At 40.0% G+C, this 14724-nt stretch overlaps 1 protein-coding gene across 1 annotated transcript in view; it reads right to left on the reverse strand.

Annotated features, from left to right (window-relative positions):
- GC (GC vitamin D binding protein) overlaps nucleotides 1–14724 on the reverse strand; it is an 89972-nt gene that overhangs the window by 23275 nt on the left and 51973 nt on the right. Inside the window, exons 6-9 of the mRNA XM_072117348.1 lie at nucleotides 12164–12258; nucleotides 10665–10794; nucleotides 4802–4998; nucleotides 3059–3191 (exon numbers count right to left, since the gene is read on the reverse strand). Coding sequence (XP_071973449.1) covers nucleotides 3059–3191; nucleotides 4802–4998; nucleotides 10665–10794; nucleotides 12164–12258 — 555 coding nt within the window. The remainder of the gene's footprint in view (nucleotides 1–3058; nucleotides 3192–4801; nucleotides 4999–10664; nucleotides 10795–12163; nucleotides 12259–14724) is intronic.

Consider the following 14724-nt stretch of genomic DNA (forward strand, 5'->3'; position numbering starts at 1 on the left):
GTTCCAGAGTGGGGGGGAGCGCGAACGGGATTCCGAAGCGGGCGGGATGCCGGGCAATGCAGCGGGGTGGGCGGGAAGGTTGTGGACGGCTCGGCCATGCAGCTGAAGGGCGGGGAGGCGTAACTTGTGCCGGGGGGTGGACATGTGGGCGGGCAGGCATGCAAGGGGATATGCGTGGAGGTGGTGACCTGTGCCGAGGTCGGGCGGACGACTAAGGGAGGCGGCGGGCTGAGGAGTCGGGGACCGGGGACGCGATCTGGTGGGGGCCCCCTGGGGGGGCAAAATGGTGGGGGCCCCGGGCTCGAGCCCCGGGAGCCCCGCCTATAATCCGGCCCTGGTAACAACTCTAAACAGCTACAGAATACATACCCACTACTCACTAGTGACATCTAGTGTTGAAAAAACGCCATCATCATGGCCTGCGATCTAAAGATACTTCTTACTCCTTTTATCACCTTTGAACGGGGTTATAAAATACCTTGATATGAAACACCATATTGAATGTAGATGCATGAGTACATTACAGACTGAATCACTCTTAGTATATAAACGCGAGATGAAATAAATTCAGCACCCCATGGAATTCTAAGGTGATACATTTGCCACATCTCACTTTATATAAATACTGGTGTTATATGTTAATAAGACAACATACAATACTTAAGCCACAAAAAAGAACCATTCTGACAGATACGAATCCTTGTCTGTAGAATTTTTAACTCTTTTTGTAAGTGTCATTTGTTCAGAAGTTTTAAAGAGAATAAATAAAAGTTATTAGATTTTAATGGGAAATAAAAAACTGCTCCCAAGTACTTGACCAATGGGTCTTAGTGAGGCTATTTCCAGGCCTTTTTTGTGGAAAAACAAATGGGGACCATGTAACAATTTGCATTATAAGTGGCCAATGTGTTGCTCTATACAGGGGATATCAGCGCAGGTCGCTCAAGTTCCATCATGAATAATGTTTTTTTGTTTATTCTGCTAAAAAGTTGCAAATAACACAACTAAATCAGGTGAGCACATTACCACTCAACCATTGTTTCATACAGCAGAACAGATATATGTGTTGGTTCCCTTACCCCTTTTCTCTTTTTGTCGTTATACGCTTATAGGTGGACAATAAAATAAGAAACTGAAAGAGAAATACTCAAATCAAAAATGTCATGTACGGGCACACCAGATTTACAGTAACTGCTTGAAATACCCTGAGCTAACAATTCTGCAGCATCCTCCTCTGTGTTGTGACTCTCTGTTATCTTATTCTTGTGAGGGCAACCTATATTAAAATGACAAATGACTATGACAAATTTACACCCAGCATCAGACTGTGATAAATCTGATGCAGTATATGCTTGTTCATCTCACTCTGCTTGGTTCTGGCCCTTAATCTATGCATTAATCTTGGTTAGTTTAATGTATGTATGTAGTAAGCTTGGTTCTGGTGCTGTTTCTATGTTGTGAGCTATGTTCTGGTGCTGTTACATTAAAATAACCAAGATTTATATGTAGTATCTATATAGTAAGCTTGTTTCTGGTGATGTTTCTATGTAGTAATCTTGGTTCTGTTACCATATCTATGTAATACTTTGCTCTGGTACCATATCCATACAGAGACTTGGTTGAAGCTTTTGTACGATGTAGTAAGATTGTCTTTGGTTCTGTCCTTGTGTAAAACATTATGTTATAGTTTCAACGCTGCACACTTTATTATATTGCTATTTTTATGCAGAAAAATGTCAGAAAATTCATAAACTGGAGACCATTGGGGAGGACTAATGGCAAACCCCCATCTGGACAGAATGACTCCCAGGGCCCATGGCTGGCCAAACTCCCATAGTAAAAATGTGCCCATAGAGTCTGTTGTGTAAGTCTTTGGTGATGCCATTGCTGACATATCATATGTCTGCTGCAGCACCACTGACAGCCTCCTCCTTTGCATTTGTCTTTCAAGGGCGACCAGCCTTTTTGTGGGACTTGAATGAGTTTGTGATGTTGTAAAGATGCAATATTTGAGAAATCACAGACTTGGAATAACCAACTTTCCTTACTATGGCTGAAAGGGTCACCCCTTTGGCCTTCATCTGGACAACCTGCTGCTAGAAGGTTTCAGTCACTTTGGAACGACTGGTTATGTTGGCAGTTAAAAAGGGTTTGTCAGATATTAAGGAAATTAGCACCAAGTGCCACATTAACACTAATAACTTGCAGGTATCTGAACGTGTTCTCCAATTTTAATCGGTGTTTTGATCTCATTTACATTTTTATTAAATCATACAATTTATGAAATAAGCTTAACATACTGCTATTTTACACGTTAGGATATATTCACATAGGACTACACAATGACCTTGACATTTAGGAAAGTGTGCATTGTTTTCTCATTTTAATCTCCAGTACATAGATACACAAAGGAAAAAAGGGACCAGCAGCCCTGGAAGTTCACAGGGTTACCAGTGTCAGCTCATGTTGTAGATGTGGTTCATCTAAAGAATAAAAAGAGAAAAACAAGCAGCACTCCAGTGATCTTAATAACCAAAAGTGACATGACATGAAGTTCTGGGCAAGATGGCCAGGAACACTGTTTACAGTATTTTTTATCTTTATAAAGATTTGCTTGGTAACTTCATTGTACATGATATATCAAGGGATTAGGTGTAGGTTGTATAACTATATATGCAAGACTTGAGACTCAATAGACCATAGTAGCCTTAATACACCAGTGTGGAGGACCACCTTCTATTTACAGAACAGGGTTAAACTTAAATTTATGTTTGTGATGTGTTGTAGTTCGGGATGAGTGTACTCTATTAAATTTGGGTCCGGTCGGTCCAGGAACAGATATCTGTAGCATAAAGAATGGACTTAATATTGAATCTTGAAGTCATATCCAATAAAGTAGAGAAAGCACCAGAGCTTTTTAGAGATTGGAGGATTGGTGGAATAAAGATAAGAAACAAAACCACTCTTCTCTTGTAACTGTCACTTGAATATATAGGGTTATAAAAAGTTTTCCCAATGGCAGCATGTTTGTGCTAGTGATAGAAAATTGTAAAAGTACCTTCTTTTCCAGACAAGAATTAGGATTTTCTGAACTGCAGCATTTCTCCACAACGTCTGCTATAGACTCGTACAGCTTATCAACAAACACTTCTGGCAGCTTAGTATTTCTCCTCGCTACCTCGTACATGTACCTGGAGATAAGACAGAGGAAACAGCTGTGTAAATGAAACATCTTTCTTTTCATCTGTGATTGACAAACAAATAATTGATGAAAATTATTTTATGCTCTTACAGTTTATTCATGAAAGAGGTAAACATTTTACATAGTTAAAGTAAAAAAACTTTTTACTTATCCACTAAACTAGTTTCATGAAGTTGCCCATTACATATAACACCAACTTCATACAATACAATTTAACATACAACCTCCCTTCTTTTAGGTAATTGAATGTGATATCATAGGCAATGCCATGAAGTGCTATAAAAACTGTCCTGAAGATTCTTCAACACTTAAAATACCATAAACAAATACAAAAATTCCAATAATTCTGACATGATGCAACCGTTCACATTTAGAGACTTTTCCAAAGATTTCTGATGTTGCAGAATGCAGAAGACTTTCTCTTAAAGCAAGTGTATCAATAATTAATTTGTTTTTATAAATAATAACTTTTCCATATGACTTTTCAGATCAGTTTTCTTCTATTTTCTGGGGGCTGTCATCTTTCCTGACTAGAAGCAGATATTAATGATATACTTTATAGCAACATCAAGGACATTAATGGCGATTGGCTGGAACATTGAGGTACATGGAGAGTTTTCCAGACCTGTCTGTACAGATAGGAGGTTTAATATGCTGTTATATGACAGATTGTTGCTGGAAAGGAAACCTCTAGAGAATCAGCAAGTATTAGTCTTTTATAAGGCCTAGTGGCCAAAATGAAACTCGCAAATATATACTTTTAATTAAATATAGATATTGACATAGGAAAATATTTTGAAAATCAACAAACATACTTTTAAATTAAAAACCTTGTTTGAAATATTGTCTCTTTTTTCTAGTGACATATTCCCAATTGGCTTTGGTCACTGTAAGGGAAGCTGGTAATGGAGCACAGGATTACAGGCAGGACAATGAACCCTAAGCTGAGCCCCACAAAGCTGTCACCTGCCTACTTGCCTCACATGTCCCAAAGGTGGCACGGGACAGTCCTTTTCTAAGCCACTGTGCAGACACTAAACAGAATAATCGAGCAAATAACACACAAAAATCACAAGTGGTCCGGGTCACAAAAAGATAGCAGGTACAGAGCAGAATCAGTCCAATAGGGATAGTCAAGGGTACAATAGCCGAGATTGAAAACCAGAATAAACACTAGCAATAGCACACACAGAGATACGGAGCTGAGGTAAACCTATAACAGCAAGGTCTGATGGGACGAGGCAGGTATGTAAAGGAACTCCTGGACACACTTCCTGCAGCAGAGAGGAGGAGCTGTCCATCTCACTAGTAACCCTTTGCTGGACAGGACTAAGCTAGAGGGAGGAAGGTGTGGCTGAATAAACAAAAAGGCTAAACCACAGTTCACACAAGGGAGACACCAACAGATATTTATGTCTTCTTAACCGCTATCTGCGGACAGAGGACGATGCCGGCAAGGATGGAAAAATTGCATTTTGTACAAAGCAGGACTGCTGGAGGCATTGTTACACAAAGTCAATAAATATGTTTAGAGTTTTGCAATGTATACATATATATGATTAAGATATCTGATTTTTTTTTTTTTTTTATAATACCCACTTTTTAATTTCTTGGTTTTTGCCTTTCTTGCACAGTTTTTCACTGGCTGGCAGCTGAAGTTTTGGGAGCTTTATGGGTTCAGCAGAAGGCAGGGAATGTATGCAGAGCAAAGCATCTATTGATGATTTCTTGCAGCAGGTGGCAATTCTCTCATCTCTGGAAAGTTTGTGGCACACTTTCTTAACATGTTCAGATAGCTGTAAAGAGATAACAAGCCTTAACCCCAAGTCTATGCATCTCACATCTATCTACAGATGGAACATAGTTGTACTTGAAACTTCTTGCAGTGTGACTGTTTATCTTAGAAGACAACAAACCTGGTGTAGATTTCAGCAATTCAACCAAACAAAAGATGGAGGGCACCATTCCATTATGATCCAATAGGTGCTTCTTAGGTCATTTATGAATATATAAACTGAAGAAGAACAAAGCTATAACCCCAAAAAACTAACACCATTATACAATGTATCATAAAAATTATATAAATCTGTATTAAACACTATATGAGAACACTAGGGGCCACATTTATCACTTTTGTGCGCCTAAGTGTAGTAGTTACGCCTAAATTCTGGCGACTGTTGCGCCAGAATTATCACAAGCTACAATCATCTTTGATAAGTTAATTTCCTGCCTCTTATTAATCCCTTTACTTTAACACAGTTTAGGCACAATTTTGGGGCAGTTTCGGTGCAATGTTAGATTTGGGCACTTACATGTGATCCTGCTACATGCTCCTCTCTGCTTCTCCCACATCCCAAAATGAAGATAACACTCACAGCAGCACCCAGGTGTGTGACACACTGCACCCAGTGACCTCCTCAGCAGGGGATTCTCCTGGAGGGGATCTTCCAGTGCTGATTTCCTGCTGCACCCCTGTGATTCTGCACATTATCCCCCACAGACACCAGTGTGATCATCCTGCTACATGGAGGATACTTGTCTGTACTATCTACAAAATTCTGCAAACTTCTCTCTAAGCTGAGGATTTTGCAGAATGTTTAGTAAATAGAAGGTTATGACCTGTAAATAGAGTCTGCAGGCAGTGTCTGTAATGTCTGTTCTAGTGTCTACTGTTGGGGATGAGCTCTTCTGCTGGGGATGAGCTGCTCTGCACAGAAGTGCTTACTTCTTAGTTAACGCCACCTCCGGTCTGGTGGGTTTTTTTGCACCTGTTTTTGAATCTGAATGAAAAGTCGCAAGTGATGAATATCATTAGGCACAACAAAACATCTGGATTGGTAGGATAAATGAGGGAAACCTGGTTATTTTTGCTGTCTGGCTAGTTTGGCGTTTAATTGCAAAAATGGCACAAAAAACGGTGTGCCAGTATGAAAAAGTGCAAAAACAACAGAAAAAACGAGTAATACATGTGGCCCTTAGATTAAAAAATTCATGTTATACATCCAGATAAACCTGGCAGAATCTAATAGCCACCCTAACTATAGTACTTTTACAGTCATCACAACTATCAAATCTAGATTATAAATATGTAAAAAAGTATATTGGGCACAAAACAATAACTATAATAGAATATAAAGGCTCCCAATGGGTTATAAAACTATATAATAAACCCAAGCGAAAAAGTACAATAGGTGGGTAACGTGTGTTCCCAACCTCATCCACCTAGTAGAGAAGTAAGAGAGTACAAATGGCGGAGAACTATAGCTTAAAAAGTAACGTTTATTAGAAATTCAAAGGTAAAAGCAAGAAGAATCACACTGCAGGTGATCAATGGGTTAGTAGATCAATGCAGTGCGCCGACAATATGAACAATGAGAGCCTCTCTCAGCGGACGGAACGGGGCCTCAGTTCCCTCCAGAGAGGCTGGGGATCCCTATTGCACCCTAGAGAGGAAAATGGAGGACCTATTAAACCCTGGTATGACCTAAATTCAGGGGCCGCAGCCCTAAGCGACTGCCACCCCGACCGGAACCTAACCCTATTCTCGGTTGCCTAGCCCTACACTTAAGGGGAAGGATGAGAAGGGGAAGATTCAGGATTGTGGACAACGGCACTAAGTCAGAAGAAGTCACAGTCACGTGCCCTAGTATAATGGGAGATCCTGGAGGCGTGGATCAATGAATAGCACTGGGAGTTGGTGCTGACTAGAGATCCAAGTCTGTGCAATGACAGTACTGTCAGAGTGTCCAGATATTGTGTATTAAGTCAGAAAAGGAGTATAGTATGCGTATCGTGTTTATATGTCAGATTTCCTGGCAGAAGAGATTAGACATATGCATACTCTATATGCCCATAGAGATACCCTTGGGCAGTGTTAATTTTATAGAGGGGTCAAAGGAAGGCATGCAATATATTTGTATAGGTCAGGATTCCCTTGTAGGTCAAGATTCCCTACATGCCATGTTTCGCTTGTGTATAACAGGCTCTTCAGGGGAAATACGACCTGTTGGGAAAATATCATAGGAATCATGAATATTGTTGATCAAATGATCAGGGTGGGGATAAATAAAATAAACTGGTGCTCAGGTGAAGTGATGCACCTATGGTGGGTCCGTGGTAAAAGTGGCTGGGGGAATGGGGTCCTGATTAGGACTAAGTACAAATAATTCCTATTGACACTAGGCCTAAAGAGTTAAGAGGGCAAATATGTCTTACCGTCCTAAAAAAGCAGATGCCCAATCGGAGAGGGAAGAAGATAACCAGGAGTAGTGACGAGCCAGTACAGTGGTGCTGTGAAGGCGCACAGAGTTGATGAGCGTCTGTGCAGCGTCTATAGGGATTGACCTTATCGATTCCCCCCAAGCGGGGTGGTGACTGGGATCGTATCCTCTTGCAGAAAGAAGCACAATGGATATATCGCTTGAAGACAATTTCCCCTTCCGGATTGAATGAACAACTTAATTTCACCTGCTTCATGTGATCCCTGAACACCCCTACTTTTCCGGTATTGACGTTCTTGATTGACAAATGTACCTTAGCAGAACTCACATCCCTCAACAACCACCTTGGTATACCGGTATGAATTTACCTTCCCGGTATCACACCACACATGTATACAATTGGACCCTACATTTTTAGGTCACCTACTTAGGCTTCCACATCAATCGGGGGTGTCCCTTCTCCTGCTTCCTCAGACCAGACAAAATCCTACAGATAACATAACGGACATGGGTAGGGACCATTCTCTCCATCTGAACGGTCCTTAGTGACCACAGCGACCTTACAATCTATACCCTATACTATTTATAAGTTGTCTTATTCCCTTCTCCACCTTACCATTGGTGTGCAGCACTTTTGGGACATGACCACTTTTTGGTGTTCCAGCTCCTGAGGTGGGGTGCCCTCCGGGGGGGGGGGGGGTGTAGGTCGGCAATCCCAACTGCGGGATGCCTCTGTTGCCCCTGCCTCACGTCCCCGTAGTGGTCGCCTGGCAGCGCAATGAGTACGCCCCATCACCGCCCCCTCCTCCCTGCTCCGGCTCTTCTCCGATCCTCCGGGCGAACTGCGCATGCGCCCCATGGACGCCATTTTGTTGAAGCCTCTCCTCTCGTCCATGGGCAGCCTCTAGGGTTTAACTATGACGTGCTTATAACGCGATGTCCTCGCCGACACTGTGTGAGTTTGCTCCACTGACATACTCTGCACAGACGCTCATCAACTCTGTGCGCCTTCACAGCACCACTGTACTGGCTCGTCACTACTCCTGGTTATCTTCTTCCCTCTCCGATTGGGCCTCGGCTTTTTTAGGAAGGTAAGACATATTTGCCCTCTTAACTCTTTAGGCCTAGTGTCAATGGGAATTATTTGTACTTAGTCGTAATCAGGGCCCCTTTCCCCCAGCCACTTTTACCACTGACCCACCATAGGTGCATCACTTCACCTGAGGATACCCCATTTCGCCCACTCAAGGTGCAGGAACTTATTGGTAAGCACTCATTTATTTTATTTATCCCCACCCTGATCATTTGATCAACAATATTCATGATTCCTATGATATTTTCCCAACAGGTCGTATTTCCCCTGAAGAGCCTGTTATACACAGGCGAAACATGGCATGTAGGGAATCTTGACCTACAAGGGAATCCTGACCTATACAAATATATTGGATGCCTTCCTTTGACCCCTCTATAAAATTAACACTGCCCTAGGGTATCTCTATGGGCATATAGAGTATGCATATGTCTAATCTCTTCTAGCATACTATACTCATTTTCTGAATTAATACACAATGGGGCAGATTTACTTACCCAATCCGTTCGCGATCCAGCGGTGCGTTCTCTGCGCTGGATTCGGGTCCGGCCGGGATTCATCAAGGTAGTTCCTCCGACGTCCACCAGGTGGCGCTGCTGCGCTGAAGTTCCCTGAAATGCACTGAAGTTCACGATCCTATCCTGGATGAAGGTGAGTGCAAGCTCCGCGACACAATTTCCTTTTTTAAATGCCGCGCTTTTTCCGAATCCGTCAGGTTTTCGTTCGGCCACGCCCCCCGATTTCCGTCGCGTGCATGCCAACCCAAATGCGCCAAAATCCCAGGGCAATTCAGGTACAATCGGCGCAAATCGGAAATATTTGGGTAACACGTCGGGAAAAGGCAAATCGGGCCCTTAGTAAATGACCCCCAATATCTGGACACTGACGGTACTGTCATTGCACAGACTTGGATCTCTAGTCAGCACCAACTCCCAGTGCTATTAGTTGATCCACGTCTCCAGGATCTGCCATTATACTAGGGCACGCGACTGTGACTTCTTCTGACTTAGTACCCTTGTCCACAATCCTGAACCTTCCCCTTCTCGTCCTTCCCCCTAAGTGTAGGGCTAGGCGACCGAGAATAGGGTTAGGTTCCGGTCGGGGTGGCAGTCGCTTAGGGCTGCGGCCCCGAATTTAGGTCATACCAGGGTTTAATAGGTCCTACATTTTCCTCTCTAGGGTGCAATAAGGACCCCCAGCCTCTCTGGAGGGAACTGAGGCCCCGTTCCGTCCGCTGAGAGAGGCTCTCATTGTTCATATTGTCGGCGCACTGCATTGATCTACTAACCCATTGATCACCTGCAGTGTGATTCTTCTTGCTTTTACCTTTGAATTTCTAATAAACGTTACTTTTTAAGCTATAGTTCTCCGCCATTTGTATTCTCTTACTCACAAATACATATTGTTATCTAATTGGTGATAACAACAACCTGGTGCGACTACACAACTGGTGTGTTCTGGGGTGATTGGCTTGGCAATCATTTACTTATGTTTAATATACCTTTATTTCATTACAATAATCCATTGGCAGCCTTTATATTATATTACATTATAGTTAGTTGTTATGGGTGCCCAATATTCTATTTTACTTAATCATTATCTAGATCTGATAGTTGTCTTGGGTATGACCTACATACCCTGTAAATCTACTAGAGGTAAGGTTGTTATAGGATTCTGATCCAGATGAGCCTTTGGGGCTATTTTATACATTAGGGCACATTTACTTAGGTTTTGCACAGCTTTGTGACACACATTTTTCGGATTGTGCCCTATCTTCGATGGGAAAGTGGCTTGCACAGGTATTTAAGTAGTGGGTGCTTTGCTTTGTCCCTTTTTTTGGTGCAGTTGCACTCTCTTCCATGCGACACAATTGTCAGACGATTCAACTGATTCAGACTGAGCCCTAGCCCTAACATGCACCACTATAAAGATGGTGAACTCTGTAAGACCTCAGCGGGGAAGTGACACATTCATGATATCGGGCGCACAATCTTAATGCATTCAAGTCAGACAATGCACTTTCTGTGAACTCCGGTGATGGGGTAAGTAAATATATATTACATGCACAAAAAATAGTTGCAAAAATAAGATTAAAAGGAAGAGAAAATTCTAAGATAAATGACCCCAGTATATCTCTTGAGAAATACTATACCTCGTGTTCAATATTCTTGTCTGTATAGAATCCACAGGTGTCAGTAAGTACTTTAGTTCCTTGCTCCGCAAGAGTCATCACATCCTTAAAGTCAGCAGTAGGAACCTTTTGGCTGAACATTATGGCAGCACTTGGCAAATAAAAAAAAAAAAAATATTTTGATTAAAGTAAAGTCATTGGGTTGAAAATCCTTTTCTACAAACTGTATTTCATGGACCTGAAATGGGTCTACAGAATAAAAAGTTTCTAAAAACATGTGCGGATAGCACCCTAACGTGTGCGTGTTCAGCTCACCCCACAGTGTGATGGTCCACAGTCCTCTGGTATCAGCCTTGGTGCACGAAAAAGGAAAGACCACCGCCGGGTCCCAAAACAGAAAAAGTTACAAGGGATCTCGGCACTCACATGAATCCACCAGGTTTGGTTTAAATACATTTCTTCCTCTTTATTCACATCTCCGGAACAACATGCAGTTACAGCTTAAGAGATCGACGGGTTTCGACGCTTGTGCGTCTTAGTCATGATCAGTTTCCATATTACTGTTCACTAAGGATTAAATCACCTGGGATCATGTCGTCATCCAAGGACCGCCCATAGAGGGGTGGGTACTCCCCACTCAATCTCCAGCGTCATGACAACAGGTGAGTCAAATGGACTTAACCCTTAGTGAACTAAACTTTACATAAACTTTACATTCAACTTTACGTAAACAAAATGTTTAAGTTAAAAACAGGAATTCTAAAAACATTTGTACGATGGGATAATCAACTTGTACATGTAGTATTCATGTGAGATTCCATAGACATTGCTATATAAGCTTCAACATGTAATACATGGAACACGAAAATGCTGTAAACCTAGACATCAGAATGCTAACACTTGAGTAAATGTACATCAGAGAATTCATCTCAAATTGCTAAACAAAAAGAAACAGTAGGAATCATTCAATATCCCCAATACCTGATTACATGATATTCTTTTTATTTTCACCAGTAATTTAATAATAATATCATATATCCTTCAAGAGTGTGTAATATTCTCTACTCATTAATCTCACATATATATAATCTCCCATATATAAGTTTTTAAGGTACACATGTCAAGATTCCTTCCGAACCTATTGAAAATTATGTTGACCGAATTATTTTTTTTAATTATAAAACTAATTTTGGGACATTCCATTAACAATTTTAAAAGTCAGTTTTGAAAAGATCTTTTACAGGACATGTCCATGTTTCTTTAGATCATAAAAATACCCTATCATCACTCTTCGGTTTCCATGGACACCGCTAATCTGTGATGCTAGAGCCAGACTATAGTCACTCTCTTTTCCCAATGGCTTCTGATAATATTGTTTTTCTTCTTTCTTTTGGAAAAGCAGTCTTCCCAAATATAATACTACCGTATTCAATCAGAATGATCACCAGGTTGCACAATACCGTGTAAATGACAAATATATTCAATGTTTAATCTATATTGCATGTGTAATATTATTATACCTGAATTTTAATTTATCTTCCCCAAAACTGGCAAAACGAGAGCATAGCCTATTAGACATCACGGTAAGTAAATGCAGTGGCTGCCTTTGGAGTTTCTAAAGAAAATAATAATAATAATTTAAGAAAATAAAAACATTTTATCATGATAATGAGCAATTTTGAGCAATTTTTTACATTTCTTTAATTCTAGTCAATAATACAGAAGGATCAAAAAGACATTCTAAAAGTCATAAAGACCTCTGTTTAAAGGCCAAAGACAGTGCTGAAAATCAGATCATTCATACAAGTTGTAAAGAAGTAAACAAAATATTTTATTTTAGTAAAAGCTCAATTTAAATTTCCAAAACTCTTACTGCAGGTACTGTCCCCTAATTTCTATAGAATTTGACCTATTTGTGTCCCAATGCAATATACTATAACACTCTTTGCCACCACTTTTAAAGACTAACCACTTGTATGCCCACTACTACTATGAGGCCATACTCATGACACCTCATGTGTCCTAGTACTAAAGACTGTCAAGCAGTTTGTTCCAACACCTATACAGTTTAAACCCCATCCGTTCTCTAACTGGTAGAGATGAGCACACCCACATTTCCTGTGCTCCCGCTCAACCTGAACATATTGGTGGATTGGCTGCAAGTTAATGCTCCAAACTGCCAGCCATGGCTAAGAGTGGCCAAGGGGACACCCCTAGTCAATCAAAGTCATGTCTAGTTACTAGGGGTATTAACATGCCGGTTGCGTGGTTCTCCTCTGAACTACAAACCTGAATGGGAAGTTTGGGTCCACACATCTCTAGTCACTGAGCCACCTCCCCTGACTGACAGTTGTCAGCCTGTAGGAGAGACTGTATAAAAATGGAAAACACCATTCATTCATTGGCTCAGATACCTTATTAATGGGCGCAACCAGTTTGGGGGTGTTCCTGCTTCCACAAATCATTTTTTTTGTTTTTCAGTTGAAATCAAATATCTTAGGATTTATTTTTTGTGGAACTTTTTATATCATTTAATGTACCATATGAAGTATATACATTTTTTTTAAACTTTATTAATTTTCACATAATTTAAACACATAATGCATATATACACCAACATTTCTTACATCTCTTACATATAATGAATTACATATATGAAAATCTCTTAAGCATATTAGTTTACATTCCAGTCTAAACGCTATATTACATTTTATGCACAACTCACACAAATACTGAGATTTAACATCTTTAAATATGTATACAGTCATTATCCTATTCAACTAAAGAATGAGATCTCCAAATCAGCCTGTTTCTATTTTATACATACCCCCTCTCCCTCCCTATCCCCATATAGTATATTTTGTTTAACTGTTTTTGTTTGATATAACCAACATTAATATTTGTGAAAGGCATGTCTACCCTTTTAGGTGCCTGTATCAGCATAGTTAAATGAGCTTTATTTTATTTTATTTTTTTTGGAAGTAAATTTAGCATACCAATACATAAGCAGCTAATTTATGACAATGTATTTATTGGTTAAATGTATAAAACTGAACCATCACTTTTAATCTTGTGTTTCCTGGTTTTTGTGTAGATTGTCATGGATATTATTCTGAGATTCTTTATACTAGGGCAGAGTACAGCTGTAGAGACATACCCAACTAGTTGACAGCCCTGGTTATAAAACTACCTGAACAGGTACATTTACTAAATTGGTATTTATTTTTGAGGATTTACCCTGAGCTTGACCCTAACCTATTAAAATATAATTAGTTTACTACCTTACTTGTTTATAACTTGTATTAATAATGTAATTTTCAATACATTCATTGGCTGTTAAATGGAACTTGTCCTTTATATGACTTTTAGATAAAATTACACATTATGCATTTAACTCTCTGCACTTATATATTCTTTATAGATGTTTCTGTCCTTATTTTTCTTCTTGCCTGAACATCTCCAGACACATGTGTCCAAGGATATAAATATATCAATGTTTAACCAAGCTGTTTATGTTACAGCATTACAAAAGCTATGTTTTTGTTACAGCAATGGAATTAGTTTTGGCCCTTAAGGACCTTGCCCTTTTTTGTTTTTTCATTTTTATTTTTCACTCCCCACAATCAAAAATCTATAACTTTTTTACACTCAAAGAGCTCTGTGATGGCTTGTTTTTTGCGTAACAAATTGCACTGCATAGTGATGGTATTTATTCTTCCATGCCATGTACTGGGAAGCGGGAAAAATGCCAAATGCAGTGAAATTGGTGAAAAAACACATTTACAGCGTTTTCTCGTGGCTTGGATTTTATGGCTTTCACAGTGCGCCACAAATTACATGTCTACTTTTATTTTTGGGGTCGGTGCTTTCACAGGGATACCAAACTTGTATAGGTTTTATAATGTTTTCATACATTTACAAAAATTAAAAACTTGTGTTGAAAAATATTCTGGCACTTATAACTTTATTATAGTGTACAGAGCTGTGGGCATTTTTTTTTGTTTGCAATTTTTAATGAAGTTTTCAATGCTGCCATTTCTAGGACTGTACGACCTTTTGAACACTTTTTTTAATTGATTAT

Source organism: Engystomops pustulosus, chromosome 1 (assembly GCF_040894005.1).
Source record: "Engystomops pustulosus chromosome 1, aEngPut4.maternal, whole genome shotgun sequence".
In the NCBI taxonomy this organism is placed as follows: Eukaryota; Metazoa; Chordata; class Amphibia; order Anura; family Leptodactylidae; genus Engystomops; species Engystomops pustulosus.